Source organism: Trematomus bernacchii, unplaced genomic scaffold, assembly GCF_902827165.1.
Source record: "Trematomus bernacchii unplaced genomic scaffold, fTreBer1.1, whole genome shotgun sequence".
NCBI classification, from domain to species: Eukaryota; Metazoa; Chordata; class Actinopteri; order Perciformes; family Nototheniidae; genus Trematomus; species Trematomus bernacchii.
The window spans coordinates 3,527,602-3,544,023 of NW_022987607.1; the positions used below are offsets into that span (position 1 = coordinate 3,527,602).

Genomic DNA, 16,422 nt, shown 5'->3' on the forward strand with positions numbered 1-16,422 from the left:
TATAAAGAACAAATCTCTTAATATAATATCATATTATTCATATACAGATTTATGAGGTTCTTACCTGTTTTCCCTCAGGGCCGACTGGACCAGATGGACCCTGAAAATCAAGATAAAAGTTGGCGTTACCAACAGCCGGTCATATTTCTGAGCTGCATTTAAAGTTGGAATACAATAATATAAAATGTCCCACTCACCGAGGGGCCTTTAGGGCCACTAAAGCCTGGCAATCCGGGGTTTCCGGGCTCTCCCTTGTCTCCCCGGGTTCCCTGTGCAGAGATGGCAAAAGTACACACATCCTTTACTCAAGTAGAAGTACAGATACTCGTGTTTAAAAATACTCTGGTAAAAGTAGAAGTACTGACTAAACTTCTTTACTCAAGTCAAAGTAAAGAGGGCTTTGAAATGTACTTCAGTAAAAAGTACCCATAACTAGCAGCTGTTTTAAAGAGTACCTGACCTCCCTTTATATTAATAGAACAATAATGTCATTGTTAGCTAATGAATGTTTCCATGCTGAACAACGGCAACATGACAACGTTTTCATTGGTCCCTCTTCTTTAGAGAAGACCAGAAAATGATGGATACACGGATCGTGTTCAAATCAATAGGCACGCAATGACTCTAAATAATAATGATCACGCCACCAAACACACATTCAAACTAAAGGAACCAGCCTGTTTGGAAAATGTGAGAAGTAGAAAGTACAGGTATTTGGGTTCAACATGTAAGAAGTAGAAAGTACAGGTATTTGTGTTCAACATGTAAGAAGTAGAAAGTACAGGTATTTGGGTTCAACATGTAAGAAGTAGAAAGTACAGGTATTTGTGTTCAACATGTAAGAAGTAGAAAGTACAGGTATTTGTGTTCAACATGTAAGAAGTAGAAAGTACAGGTATTTGTGTTCAACATGTAAGAAGTAGAAAGTACAGCTATTTGTGTTCAACATGTAAGAAGTCAAAGTAAAAAGTCGTCAGAAAAATAAGTAGTGGAGTAAAGTACTGATACCAGAAAAATGTTCTTAAGTACAGTAACAAGGTATTTGTCCTCCACTACTTCCCACCTCTGTCCCTGTGACAGCAGAGAAATGGCCGGTCATCACACGTCATGTACAGTACCGCTCATTACTGAGGATTCAGGAAGATTAACATTTAGCTGGGGTTCTTATCAACATGCTACAAGTGGCCTGGATAACAAACAACTCATAAACCAATCTTGTGGCGGGACATAGCAGCTTGAAGAGATTACAATTCATATTTACAGAGGACACATGGGCCTGAAGACAAGCTGGAATTAAGGAATGTGTTAGAGAGTATATTCCACTGTAGAGCAGGTTAAAAGTAAAAGGCTGTTTTAATTAGAATTTTAAAGTTCTTAGTAAATTACGTTATTTTGGCAACACTAATAATGAAAATTGTGTAATGCTGTTTTAATTGTAATGTTCTAATTGTTAGAACATTGTCACTTAAGTAATGCTTGCAAAAATGGAAAAAGCTTCATCGATTACATCGCATTTTTGATATTCAAATTACTTCAAATTCAATATTTTGTCCACTGTAATGCAGGGTACTGTAAGTCTTTGAGAATGAAATGTCTAACGCTGTTTTCATTTGTATTTATTTCATTTATTGTTATACATTTACATTTTTTTATTTGAATGTAAAATTAAAACATTTGAAATGATACAACTTAAAATAAAAAACTGACCACTTTTTTCCTTTTGTAATGTTTTTTTTTATATTTAGGAAAGTTGATGCTTTTAAGAAATTTGCATTTTGAAAGTCCTCTGTGGGCTTCCATACTGATCTGTATATCGTTGAAACTACCTCTTCTGCTTCACTGCCTCCTCCTCTCTCTGTGTGGTAAACATCTGATCCTTCCTCTAAATACCTCCTCTCCACTGAAATCTATCTCCATCTCCTCTCTGCCTCCTCCAGGCTATTTCTGATCATCTGCTCCCTCTGCTGACTGATTTGATCCTCTCCTCTCTGATAGCTGGCAGCATGTCATCCACCCTGCAGTTAGTTACTCCTCTTCCTCCTGAGAAACCTTCCTCTAATCCAGGGGTGTCCAAACTGTTTTCACCGAGGGCCACATACAGAAAAATATACGAAGGGCTGGGCCACTCACTAGAGGTATACTGCCTCATAAAATGAGTTATCCGAATATCCGAATATTCGTTCGTTGGAGTACTATTCGGGTTTCAATTTCGTTATTCGGATATATATATATTTTTTTTTTCCCGTTTTCTTTTTCAAATTGAATTTATTGAAATCTCCAATATCAACGTAAGAGCTTGTGCCTCTTCGGGGGGTGCTAACACTTAACCATAAACGTTATCGTTTACTTTCTCCGTCTTTATATGTACAGTAGATATAACTTTTTCTCCGTTGATCTCAGGTTGATCTCCGTCACGTTGTTTCCATAGCAACAACAACTTCCTGTCAACAGCGCTAACTCTCCTTCAAAATAAAAGCATGTCCATCCATACAAAATAGAAAGCCAAGCCAAATTACACTTAAGACATATACAACTGCAACAAAAGTAACAAACACAATGCAATATCCTTTTCAATTTCAAAGAACATAAATTGGGTTACAGTATATACATTAACAAATAACTATAAAACAACAATACTGTAGAATAACTAAATGAATGCCGTGAATAAACCGAAATACACGTGTTGAAGCGGTTCGCTGCTGATTACTACGCCCCCCCCCCCGCGGGGGCCGAATATTAGAATATTCGCTGCTGATTACTACCGAATATCCGGAGCCCGAAAAATGGTATTCGGGACAGCCCTAGTTATAAGTGAGCAAAATCAATCAAATGTAGGTAAATTATTCTTGATACTTGAAAATGCTTTAAGAAACACAAAGAGCTCTCCTTTAGGCTTTCATTTATTTAGTTAAAAGCTCATTCCTTAAAACAAAAGCCTCAGATTGCTCATAAAAAGGGGAAATATGAAGGGTCTATTTCAAGCTTGTTATGTAATTAAGTTATTGGGCTTTTTCTTCACGTATATATATTTCAGAAGTACAATATAAGACAAGCACACGTTTTATTTGTGGGCCATATTTTATTATACTTTTTTTAATTAGCTGAGGGCCGTTTCAAAATGTAGTTTGGACACCCCTGCTCTCCCTGAAGAAGTGTATTGCTCCTTCTATTTCAGTCCAAATGTAATATTCTCCTCACTCTCAGCTCCCACTATCTCTTGTTATCTCTGTGACATTCTATATCTATCATCTTGACCTCTGCCTTCCTCCTCCTCCTCTTCATCCCTATCCCCAGGAGCCAGTGTCACCCAATAAACTCAGTAATCACCGAACCCTCGCTGACTTTAATGAACCTCTTCTGTGAGCTCAGCAACATTTGAGAGTACATAAGGAGCTCCTAAAGCTTAATGAGGAATAGCACAGCTCTTTGAAAGGACACGTGTAAAGCTCATATAGAGAGGTGAAGTCCCTCCCTTTCCTCCATGGGACCTTATTTCGGAGAAAGTATGTATTGAAGTCAATGGAGAGAGAAAGATTATCTTTTGATCCCGTTTGAATTGTGCCACGAATTACACATGATGTTTGTCAATTTAAAAGATACATTTGCAAGTCAAAAAAATACAAATGTGTCGTAAAACTGTGAAGTAACACTTTGTTTGTGTGAAACCGCTCAATGAACTCCATCTCCCGTCTCGCACCACACACCCAGACGGCCGTCACGTTGGCACATTTCACTTCTTTCTTTCAGAATGAGGCGGAAAGTATTAAAAGAGGTGAAAATCACTCCAAGTCTGGGCATGTTGAGAGCTGTGCATACACACAAGGGGAGTTAGTCGGTTCCTAAGAGCCAGCAAGCGGGACCGGGATTCTGGGATTTGTAGTCTTTCTAGTTGCCTATTTTTCATAGTCTTATATTTCAACAGTTTTACGACAAACTGTGACTTTTTTGACATGGAAATTATTATTTAAATTGACAAACATCATATGTGTAATTTGTGGCACAATTCAAACGGGATCGAAAGATAATCTTTCTCTCTCCATTGACTTCAATACATAATTCTTCCGAAATAAGGTCCCATGGGTCGGAAGTAGAAGGGCCGGACTTCGCCTCTCTATTACACAAGTAGCTAAATGATCAGAAATAAAGAGTTGTGCACGGCGCTTGCTGATATGGTTTTTAATCCCAATTTCTAACATTATATTTTTATGAATTGTGACCAATTTTGGTAACACAATGGTCTGCTTAACGGCTTGCTGGTTTCAAAGTAAAGCTGTCTTGAACCATAGAAGACCCAATACTACAAGATAGTGAAAATAATTATTTAAATGTCTTTATTTTGAATATTACCTTGTACCCCTTTACCTTGTCATAAAGCAGCCTTTTCCAACAAGGAACTGAAGCCGTAATCTATGCTCTCTACAAAACCACTAGGTTCTGGCCACTCTCTGAAGTTCTGGTGATTAAATCTTCATTATTACTTGGAAGTATTTACCATTGGATTAGTTGCATTTTTCAATCAATGCCACTCGCATTGATTACAGGTAATGCCAGGTGTAAAGGTGCCACGTTAATCCCCTTTTATTCTTTCTCCTATCTCTAAATAAAGTACAATAAGTCCTGGTTTTTCCCCTGAGACATGCGGCAATCGCTATCCCCAAATGCCCTTCATTCTGCATCATCATATAATTCAGACTTTCTGTCACCAGGGATTCTATATACATATTTCTCTATAGATGCACTCATTAAATCCCATCATGCCGAGGCCATATTACACCTTGTTCCCTGTGAAGATGCTCTCCTCCCACCTGTTCCCTGTGCTCTGATATTACTTGGCAGTCAGTCAGTTTTCTTCTACTGGCAACAACACGGTGAACTCCTTCGACTCCGACCCCCCCACTGGGAGGTGATGTTCCTGCCAGGTCAGGACAACATTTACTCCCATCTTTCATCATCAGGTGACAGCTCATCTCCTCCAGAAATAATTCACACCCTCCTCTCACCTTCAGATACATCCCACACACAGTCCCTGCAGGCTCTATTTATTCTATTAGCTCTCCTGTATTTAATATATGGAAGCCCTGAGAGGCAAGTATAAGAAAAAACATGTTGTGATGTTTTTCTCCTGTGTGTATGATTTAAAAACAGGTGAAAAAAGGTTTTGCCAGGATAATATTTCTGCTACCCTTTTGTGGTAACAGATATGTGTTGATGTAATACTCATGTTGGCCACAAGGGGCTGAAATGCACAACTTCACCAATAAGACAAAGGTTACTTCTTCCAGGTTAATTGCAATGTCTACATGCACTCAAAAACAAGATACATATACTGCGTGTTAAAGTTACGTAACATCAAATCAATTTATTTATTTTAAAGAAATAACTATTCATCAGCGTTAATATTTTGTTAGTCCCATTTAGGACATCTTGTGGCCAAAAAAAAAATTACAACAAAAACTTATTTTTTCCCACATTATTATTTTTCACCTATTCTTAAAATCATAAAAAACATTAAAAAAAACAGATTCCTTTGATACGGACAATAGATCAACAAAATGAGTTGTTCTTACAGTTGGCATTTCAAGACTTCCGTACATTTCTGTTCACTATCATTCATTGGTTTGTTATTATTTAAAGGTTGCAAACAGTGTTTTGGTGTTTCTATCAGTGGTGAACCGTGTCTATCGCAACTGGACCTTCTGTAGACACACAAACACCCCGCCGCGCCCCCCCCCCCACCATTATAATGTCCGTCTTTTCACTGAATTGTCGTCTTGAAAAGGGTACTCACAACAACATCATCTTCACCTGTTGCACTTGCCATTTCAACGTTAAAAACAATAAAACGGCAAATGAATTGCTACGTGGCATTTATCAAGATCCTCTGTCTCGAGCCAGTGAACTACCGGGCCTTCTAGAATACCCTGGAACCGAGGGGAACTCTGAAAGAATACGCCCATTGGCTACAAATCAATATATGATTGGTTGATCAAACTGTCAATCCAAAGGTACGCTCTCATTCAGTGCAACGGCCAGGGCATTCTATCAAGGATATAGAATACCTGGTTGAAGGATATTCTACCCAGAGACCCAGAACAATTGGTAGCATTTCTTTTCTAACACAAAACCACTGAAATGCGTCGTGCATGGACCGAGAAGGACAAACAAATCAATGTAACACTGTAATATTACAGATCAACAACACAGATACCATTCTCATTTATTCATTTTATATACATTTTATAATATTTGATTTATATAATTAAATCGATTTTTCGTTTGTTTGATCTGAGTGTTCCAGGGTATTCTCTGAATACCTTGAAGGCCCTGACGGTTCGCCTCTGGTTTCTATTGTATGTCAGCCATCCACGTGTCTGTTGCATAATTTAAGATAATGTAAGTAGTAAAAGAAAACTCACAGGAGTTCCAGGGAGTCCTGATTTCCCCGATGGACCCGGTTCACCTGGCTTTCCCTGGGATGGAGATGGGAAAACAAAACAGACAGGATGAGAAAAAGTGATGTGTAAGGACAGCAAGAGAAACGACGTGAGTGCCACTTCATGTCTGTATCCATCCGTCTGCCTGACACTGTGCTGTGTCTCCGGTCTGCAGGTGATTCAAAACGACTCACCGGCTCTCCTCTTGGTCCACTAAGTCCTTCTCTGCCTGGAGTTCCCATAGAGCCCTGCAACACAGACACATAGACAGTGTTAGTATGTGTTTTACAGTGGTAGAATTGATTTTGTATTCATTACATTACATTTGTTAGACGCTTTTATCCAAAGCGACTTACATTCAGTTCTGTGGGCAATCCCCACAGGAGCAATTTGGGGTGAAGTGTCTCAGGGACACAACGACATGCTGACTGCAGTGGGACTCGAACCCCTGATTCGAAGTCCATTCATTTTTATATTTATTGGAAAACAGCGTCTACCGTGAGTTTAATCTCGTTCTTTTATTCTGAATGGAGGTGGGAAATATATTCTTATTTCCTGAGTCATGCTGCAAGAACATTTAGTCTCTAAACCCCACAGCAGCAGCAGCAGGATGGGTTCATGGTTTTATTTCTTTTGATGAAGTGTTATATCCTGCCACCAGACAAATGGGGGGACAAAAGTGCTGCAGCCTTAAAATGTGTATGTGAGAGGGATTTCAGTTGTCACTCTGTGAAGATATATGGTGTAAGACTTCCGCACAACTTAAAAAATATATATAGCTGCTGTGCTTCAAAGTGTTACTCTGCTGCTAATGGAGATCTAGCCTTACATGCGTGATTAAATACTGTGCTGCACATTTTGAATTCTGTCCAAAACCTGTTTTAATTTCAGGAGGAGTTGTATCTGCATTCCCTCCATCACTTGAGGATTGGTTCCAGGCAGAAATATGATTATTCGCAGGGACTGGGTGAGTTATAAATGGATTCTGCATTAGAAAAGAATGGCATATAGGTTTTTAGAAGGGAAGACAAATGTTTGCTGTGGGGACACGTGTATTACTTGAACAGAGTAAATGCCAAGAGGACATCTGAGGTAACAGCTCAGAGTGGAACAGGTTAATTCTCAGGATTGCATTCTTTTTAAATATGAAGTAGTTACTTTTTGCAACTTTTTTACCTGTGTGTGTGATATACTGTAGACCAGGGGTGTCAAACTCAATTTCATCGTGAGCCACATTAGCATTATGGTTGCACTCAAAGGGCCGGTTGTAACTATATAAATATACATATATAAATACATAATATATATGAAATAATGTATTATATTATATTATTGCCTCTGCATTGGATTATTATTGGGAATAACTTCATAATTACTTCATAATTAACTAGGTCTGAAAGCAGAAGTCTAGGGCAAATCATTGCAAGTCTCTTCAGTCGCATGTCACAAAATGAGATGCATTGTGGGACATATAGTTTATGGGCGACATGCTTCTGTAAGATAAGATAAGATAAGATGGACCTTTATTTATCCCCGTGGGGAAATTCAGTAGTTTATCAGCAACAGGGTGAGATTGAAAAACAGGACAGCACAGATTCACACAGATTAATAAAATTAAGGATAAATCAAAGATAAAAATTAAAAATAAAAAATAACTATAAGATAAGAAATTAATTAAAATGAACATATATAGATATTCTGTAAAGTAGCATGTAACCGTGTAATAAACGTATTATATTCTTGGCAAGCTCTTGCGGGCCACATAAAATGAAGTCGCGGGCTGGATTTGGCCCCCGGGCCTTGAGTTTGACACCCCTGCTGCCGACTTAACAAGCTGCTGAAATACAGTGTATGCAGTTCAGTATTCAAGGCTTTGAAAATACGCTTAATTGACTTCAAGTTGGGTTAGAATACAAAGGTGTACACACAGTTTGTATTTGCCTATATGCAATTTCAATGGATATGAATTATAAAGTTAATCTTAACAAAAAGAAAAAATAAAGTCTTACCTCCTTTCCAGGTTTCCCATCACGCCCAGCAGACCCAGGCTTCCCATCCTCTCCCTGTTCGACACAAGATATACAAAACACATTTTATAAGATAAACTTTTAGACATTTATTTGAGGTAATGATACTTATGTAATCAGGTAAACATTGCATGGCATCAGAGAAACAATATTTGGTTTCAATGTTTGCCTCATCTGAGATCCCTTTACTGCCTTCTGTCGGTTTGGAGCTCCATTACATAGACCCAGAATCTGTTATACTTTCTAATACTACTTCCTGGTTTTTACGTGCATGATTTCCCTATTTTACATATTTAATGAGCATTGTTGGATCTAAGATTGTCGATTGCAAAGGAGCGCTTGTATAATACAATTAAATAGAATAACATTAATGTGATTTTACAAGTACAACAAGATGTATTTTGCGACTCTTAAAAATCTATTCTTTAATTATTAAAGTATACAAATAAAAATACAATCAGTTGAAAGAGCAATAGAGATCCACAGTTGAGCATTAGGATATATACACACATATTATATACATTGTGTTTAAGTACTCTGATCAATCTCTACATCTAATTGTAGGCTTCAACATCTAATCCTGAATAATAGGGGAGACAATTTCCTTATGATCGGCGCTGAGGGACAGCGATTATGATTACAGTGTTCAGTGTGTATAATACAACTCGTCATGGCTCCTCTAATAACTTTTGTGTGTGTGTGTGTGTGTGTGTGTGTGTGTGTGTGTGTGTGTGTGTGTGTGTGTGTGTGTGTGTGTGTGTGTGTGTGTGTGTGTGTGTGTATCTGCAGTCAGAGCTGTCATTAATGAGCCGTGCTATTGGTCACGGCGCGGTGGTAGAAACCATTCTTGCGGGGGGGTTGTTGTTTGAAGGTGTCAGAAATATCTTGACATCACAGTGAGACGAGCTGAGTGTGTGTGTGTGTGTGTGTGTGTGTGTGTGTGTGTGTGTGTGTGTGTGTGTGTGTGAGTGCGTGCGTGCGTGCGTGCGTGTGTGCTGTTCCTGATGAGCAGCTTCAGGTATGAGCTCAGGAAAATGTCTGTGAGTGAAAATTCAATAGTATTAAAATCCAAGAATGCTGATTCTTATTATTTTCAGTTCTTTTTTATTTTGTTATTTTATGAATGGAATTGGCATGATTCCAATTGTGTGTCATATTCATTGATAAGACTTTATGTATGGCACATTTCATAAAGGACACAAGACCGCATCAGGCCTGTGGAGGTACTAATATGCAAACAGTCAAATAAATGGTTCTGCCAGATGAAAACGGTACGATACAATAAAAAATGAACATTATCTGTTTCAGGAATCGACTTGTGGTTCCTAAATGCACTTGTTCCAATACAAAAGACAAAGTAACACACTCACCTTGGTTCCTGCAGGTCCAGGTTCTCCTCGGTGGCCCTTAAAGCCCTGTTGATAAAGAGAAGTGAATCAGACACAGCTATTAGCACGGCAAGCTCATTTAAATCTGAATATTCACTGGTAGTTACTCACCGGTAGCCCCCTGAGCCCCTGGTTTCCTTGAGGTCCAGGTTCACCTTGCTTGCCCTGAAATTGAATCAGAAGTAGGTGCATCATCTGGCCACGTCATACTATCAATACCTTCCAGAAATGAATGATGTGTAACTTTATATTGGATCACTAACAAGTTAAGCATCTCCGTCTACTTACAGATTCTCCAGTTTCTCCTGGTTGCCCATCTTTGCCCATTTTTCCATCCTGACCCTGCAGGATTAATGAAAGACATTATTTAGCGTCTGTAACTGTATTAAAAACTGTTTACTCCACACTGCAGGAACGGTGTGAATATTAATGATGCAGTGTATCAAATCTTACGATTAATCCAGGGAGACCGGGTGGTCCCATGATTCCTTTGAGACCCTCTTTGCCCTGGTGAGAAACACACAAACACAAGCAGGTCAGAATAAGTGATGAATGGCCACCATTACCCACAGCCTGGCTGACCTACATGCTGCAGGGAGACGTTTGAACTATAACACTGGAAAAAAATGCTACTACTCCAAAAACAAGTTTAACAATAATGAAAACAAGCTGTTTTCACGTGAAATAAGTACAAAAATCTGCCAATAGAACAAGTGAAAAGTTGCTTGGTGAGATTTCTTGCAATAAGAAGTGATATTTAGATAAATCACATCTTGTAATTAGCTGGGAGAACTCATTTTGAACTATATTTTAACAGGATCAGGACATGTTGTGTTACAGTCTAAGCCACAAATGCTCAGAAGTTTTCTGTTTTCTGAAGTTAGTTGGTGATTTTCTAATACATATGTGAAAAAATATGTGTTTCATCTGAGATGCAACTCAAAATAAGATGTTTTGACTTAATAAGATGATGCATCGTCTAAAAATAAGACCCGATATCTCACTGCAGTGTTACTTCTGAAGTTATTATGTCTTAAATCAGGTGTAAAGACATATTCTGACTAGATATTAGATGAAAATACTTGGCAAGATTTCGAGTTTTTGTAGTGAATGGCACATTTTTATTTAGCGAGATAATGTCTTAATTGGAATATCTTTCCGTTATACCTTTCTGCAAAATGTTTGCTACCCCTGACAGCCCTGTGAGGTTAACTTATAGAAGGCAACAACCCCTTTTTATTTTTGTATTTGTTATTATTATTATTATTATTACTATATATCAGCTGATCCCAACCTGTGGGCCGTGGCCCCCTAGTGGGCCGCAAAGGCATTGCAAGTGGGCCGCCAAATAATTAGCAAAACCTTATGATTTGTGTGGAAACATTTCATTATTGAGATTTTTTTTATTTGAACCTCTTTTCCTTTCTCTTTCTCGATTCTCCTTAGCAACGGTAATCACAGTCCTTGACAGCGGTCTGTTCTACTGGACTTGGAAATGTGTCACATGTTCTGAATTGACCAATCAGAACTTTATTTAGCCTCCGTATTGTTTATGGTTGAATGTGGGCCGCAAACTTTTTTTTGATTCTTATGTGGGCCCTGAGTTGATGTTTTCAAAGTCAATGAATAATCGTATTTAATAATCGTGATATCAATTATTGACCAAAATAATCGTGATTATGATTTATATATATATATATATATATATATATATATATATATGTGTATTTTTCTTTCCCTTCTATTTGATGTTTCTCGTTGTAATGAGACCACACCTCAGGCCATTATGATTATAATGTATTATTCTTATTAATGTTCTCTCTGTGCTTTTATTTAAGTAATCGGTATGTAAGCTGAGATACACATAGATATCTTGCTACATGATTAAGGTGAATATTGTCACCCATGGAGAGATGTAGTTATATGAGCAGTAACTAGTCTGCACACATTTGAGTACGTATGCGTGTTTATGTTGTACGTATGTATGTTATGTCTGAATGTTTACAAAAAGGACAATAAAAAAAGAGTGTTAAAAAATAATAATGGCACAAAGTGCATCCTCACCTTTTCTCCAGGGGACCCCGGGGGGCCGAGAGGACCCGGCTGACCATCGTTACCCTGAAAGAGGAAAGAGAGCGTGTCAGTGGGGGTTAGAAGAAATACAACGGTCAAATAAATAAGACCATGTTAGGCTCATAAGGACACATAATTAAGCCCAGCGTAACGACTTACAGCTGTTCCCATCATTCCAGCAGCACCTGGGTGACCTGGAGGTCCCGGGTGACCCTGATAATGGAGGAGAAAGTGATCAAAAGTAGGTCAATTATACATAAAACTCATATAAACTGTGTGCAATATACACTTTTTACGCTTTAACTTGTTCTTACAATGTAGTTAAAATGTGTTATCCAGCTTCAATACATGGTGGACTTGTTTGTTAATTGTTTTAAATTATTTAAAAATATGTCTTAACGTCTGCTTGCCTTATTAAATAATATGTAAAACCTACTCTTTCTTCTCTACTAGCTGTAAAAGCATAAATGTCCCCGCTGCGGGACGAATACACAAATCTGAATCTTATAACAATATCCTGATGACGGTTTGTTTTAATCACAGAGAGAGAAAGGAGGGGAAGCAACCGATAAGCGTGAAACTTGTAATAGAACAAATATACCTTGTCTCCTTTGTCTCCAGCGCCCCCAGGGGGTCCTCCATCACCTTTAATACCCTGAGGTGAACAGAAAACGAGACAAAATGTTATATTTCAGGAGGAAAGCATCCACGTGAAACTAGGGCTGTGCAATTAATCATATTTTGGCCTGCCACAATTACAAAAACAACATAATCAAACTATTATTTAGCTTTGCTAGGTTGTGCATATTTGATCTAATTAATTTTAGTCTAATTTATTTGTATTTATCATATTTATATATGTTTAATAGCTTGTGGAAGTGCGCTCCAAAATATTTGTTGATCTTTGTATTTATTATTTTGATATTATTTATATAATTTATTTAATTTATTTTAATTTATTATTTAATTTATTATTTATTTATTATTTAATTTATTTGTGTATTGGTTTTTCAGTTGAATTATACGTTCAGGGTAATCAACAGTTAAAAAGATACTGTTCAAATTATTATTTGTTTTAAAGTTCAATAAATTGATGTTTTCAAAGTCAATGAATAATCGTATTTAATAATCGTGATATCAATTATTGACCAAAATAATCGTGATTATGATTTTTGCCATAATCGAGCAGCCCTACGTGAAACACAGTTCATCAAAGGAAATATGTTCACAGTTATTAGAAAGTGGATGTAGCACCAACGGTGTTGTGTTTGGGACATCATGCAGTGCCTGCTGAACATTGTTGACAAAAGCATCTAATCGGCCCTTTGGGAGCGATCAAGGTGGAGTTTATTGTGTTAACTTGCCTTTGCTCCATCAGCTCCAGGGGGCCCTTGAGGTCCAGCTGTTCCCGGAGAGCCCTGTAACAACACAGCAGAACATCAGTCTCTGTCTGGGGGTCCTAATCCCTCACTGTGGCCCCCAGAGGAGGGCCTGGTTAATGGAGCAGAGCCTCCATCCGTCACACGGATCATACCAAGCGTGACTGATGATGACAAACGTGATGGAGACCTCATCCCTCACTGAGTGGAGACTCTTCAATGTTTACAGGGGCCACTACCTCTACTACATACTACATGTTGTGTGTGTGTATGTGCAGTGTTTACTCATCACTCGGCGGCTTTTGAGTCTCTGGGTGTCATTTTAGGTGCATTGGAGTCTCTTTGAAGTTGTTTTGTGTCTCTTTGTGGTCAAGTGGAGTCTCTTTGAAGTTGTTTTGTGTCTCTTTGTGGTCAAGTGGAGTCTCTTTGAAGTTGTTTTGTGTCTCTTTGTGGTCAAGTGGAGTCTCTTTGAAGTTGTTTTGTGTCTCTTTAGGTCAAGTGGAGTCTCTTTGAAGTTGTTTTGTGTCTCTTTGTGGTCAAGTGGAGTCTCTTTGAAGTTGTTTTGTGTCTCTTTGTGGTCAAGTGGAGTCTCTTTGAAGTTGTTTTGTGTCTCTTTGTGGTCAAGTGGAGTCTCTTTGAAGTTGTTTTGTGTCTCTTTGTGGTCAGGTGGAGTCTCTTTGAAGTTGTTTTGTGTCTCTTTGTGGTCAAGTGGAGTCTCTTTGAAGTTGTTTTGTGTCTCTTTGTGGTCAAGTGGAGTCTCTTTGAAGTTGTTTTGTGTCTCTTTAGGTCAAGTGGAGTCTCTTTGAAGTTGTTTTGTGTCTCTTTAGGTCAAGTGGAGTCTCTTTGAAGTTGTTTTGTGTCTCTTACGGTCATTTTGTTTCTCTCTGTAGTCAAGTGTAGTCTCTTTGTAGTTGTGTTGTGTCTCTTTGTGGCTGTTTTGCCCCATGTCACAGTTCAGAGTCTCTTCGTTGTCTCTTTGTATCTGTTTTACATATTTTTGTTGTTGTTTGGAGTCTTTTAATAGTTGATTTGTGGCTACTTCATACAGTATGAGCAAGACACACATATATTTATTTCTGTGTGTATATTTGCAGTCTTTACTCATCACTCTATGGCTTGTGTGTCTCTGTGTGTCATTTTAGGTGCATTTACTTTCACAAGTGGAGTCTCTTTGTAGTTGTTTTGTGTCTCTTTTGGTCATTTTGTTTCTCTTTGTAGTCAAGTGGAGTCTCTCTGTAGTCAAGTGGAGTCTCTTTGTAGTTGTTTTGTGTCTCTTTGTGGCTGTTTTGCCCCATTTCACAGTTCAGAGTCTCTTCGTTGTCTCTTTGTGGTCATTTGTTGTCTCTTTGTGGTCATTTCTCTCATGGTTGGTGTGAGTTTTTCTGAGGGACAGTTTGTAGGTGAAGACCCCTGGACCTGGTAGAACATGTTGTAATCCTTTACCAGGCGATGTGAGGTTATGGTTGAATATTAATGAACGTGTCGTACTTGATAACCGTCTTGACCATCTTTCCCTGGAGGTCCGATGTGTCCTTTCTCTCCGGGGACTCCTGGGAGACCGGGTGCTCCAGCTGGACCTGCAGGGCAGTCTGAGCAAACATCCTGTAACATGGAAGACACAGGGATTTCATCAGGCTATTACTCTCAATGTAAAATCTTTCTCATTTGAGACGGGAGGAAATGTTCCTCCTTACCTTCAGATCCAGGTCAGAGAGGTCTGCTGCCTTTCCCTGAGAGACAGGACATACAATAGTTAATCAATGAGAGAACTGCAGCTCTCTATGCTGTAAAATGCACATTTCAACCCTATTTCCTTCAAAATAATGTTCCCATACAAGGAGGGTGCATTTAAAATAAAATAAGTACTTGGTAAGTTTCAGTAAAAGATTATGGTTTTAATGAGAATAAGTTAATTTGCCATGTATCAAAAGCAGTATATGTAAGTTAAATATGATATATACATGATACAACAAGTTCAATATTTTATTTAAGCAAAATTTGACATGTTAGTTGATCGATAATGTATTTTTTGTACTTACAGGATCTCCTTGTGATCCCTTGTCTCCCGGCCGTCCTGGTAAACCCTGCATTCGATGCAAAGGTAATGAAATGACATAAATATTATACTATATATAAATATACATACATTTATAATACACGAAATAAAGACTTGTTAAAAATAAATACAAAGAAATTCAATGACATCACAATTAAAGTATAAAAGGTAACCCAATAAATTGTTCAAAGTATGACGATTGACAAAGTTTTATAAAACGTTTATCTCGTCATTTTATTATTCAATATGCCAACAATCAATGCAGTGTGGTTAGCTGTGGACTGAATGAGGCTCTAATGGATCCATGTCTCAAGAAACAAGACAACATCTTCAAATTCTTTATCCATTTGTTTTGTTATTTCTGCACTCACATTATGTCCTGCAGGACCCATTTGTCCGGCGACTCCTGTTAGACCCCTCAAGCCCTGGAACCAAGAAAGACAGATATTAGACATTTTTATAAAAATAAACCTTTTTAAAATGAGTCTAAGATGATAATATTTACCGCAGGTCCAGGTTGTCCATCTTTTCCCACAAGCCCCTACAAAAGAAAAAACATTGCAGATTTCAACTCTGTAAGGGAGAGGAACTCCCTCTGGTGGGAGCTTTGAGATTTTAGCCTCTGCAGACCATTTACATGCACAAAAACCCTATATAACACAATACAAGAAAGAGAAAACCCCAAAAAGCATAACAGGGTCCCTTTAACTAACGTAGCATATGTTCAATTAATCACATGTACTGTCTACCAACCTAAATTCTTCATTTGCTCCTGTCATAATTACTATGACCACTAGAGGTCGTCGCATAAGCAAAGTGAACCTCTCTCCAGGTCACTTATACATAACGGCCTACTGATCCAATTATAAGGTAGAGTAGGGCCATAACACTTCAAATCTATGCTGCAGATAACAGCTGACACAGGCTATTTAAAGGTCTCCTATTATACTGTTTTTCATCAATATATTATAGGTCTCAGATATATACAGAACATGTCTCTGAAGTGTTTGTCTGAAACACCAAACAGATCATTGCAGCATTACCCATAATCCCCTCTGTTTCAGC

The 16,422-nt window shown here is 38.2% G+C and overlaps 1 protein-coding gene across 2 annotated transcripts in view; it reads right to left on the reverse strand.

Annotated features, from left to right (window-relative positions):
* col22a1 (collagen, type XXII, alpha 1) overlaps positions 1-16,422 on the reverse strand; it is an 82,831-nt gene that overhangs the window by 10,385 nt on the left and 56,024 nt on the right. For both annotated transcript variants that reach the window (XM_034130992.1, XM_034130993.1), the window contains 18 exons: positions 15,863-15,898; positions 15,729-15,782; positions 15,341-15,385; positions 14,996-15,031; positions 14,790-14,903; positions 13,287-13,340; positions 12,524-12,577; positions 12,082-12,135; positions 11,914-11,967; positions 10,303-10,356; positions 10,138-10,191; positions 9,961-10,014; positions 9,832-9,876; positions 8,444-8,497; positions 6,629-6,682; positions 6,417-6,470; positions 198-269; positions 65-100 (listed from right to left, as the gene is read on the reverse strand). In XM_034130992.1, coding sequence (XP_033986883.1) covers positions 65-100; positions 198-269; positions 6,417-6,470; positions 6,629-6,682; positions 8,444-8,497; positions 9,832-9,876; positions 9,961-10,014; positions 10,138-10,191; positions 10,303-10,356; positions 11,914-11,967; positions 12,082-12,135; positions 12,524-12,577; positions 13,287-13,340; positions 14,790-14,903; positions 14,996-15,031; positions 15,341-15,385; positions 15,729-15,782; positions 15,863-15,898 — 978 coding nt within the window. The remainder of the gene's footprint in view (positions 1-64; positions 101-197; positions 270-6,416; positions 6,471-6,628; positions 6,683-8,443; positions 8,498-9,831; positions 9,877-9,960; positions 10,015-10,137; positions 10,192-10,302; positions 10,357-11,913; positions 11,968-12,081; positions 12,136-12,523; positions 12,578-13,286; positions 13,341-14,789; positions 14,904-14,995; positions 15,032-15,340; positions 15,386-15,728; positions 15,783-15,862; positions 15,899-16,422) is intronic.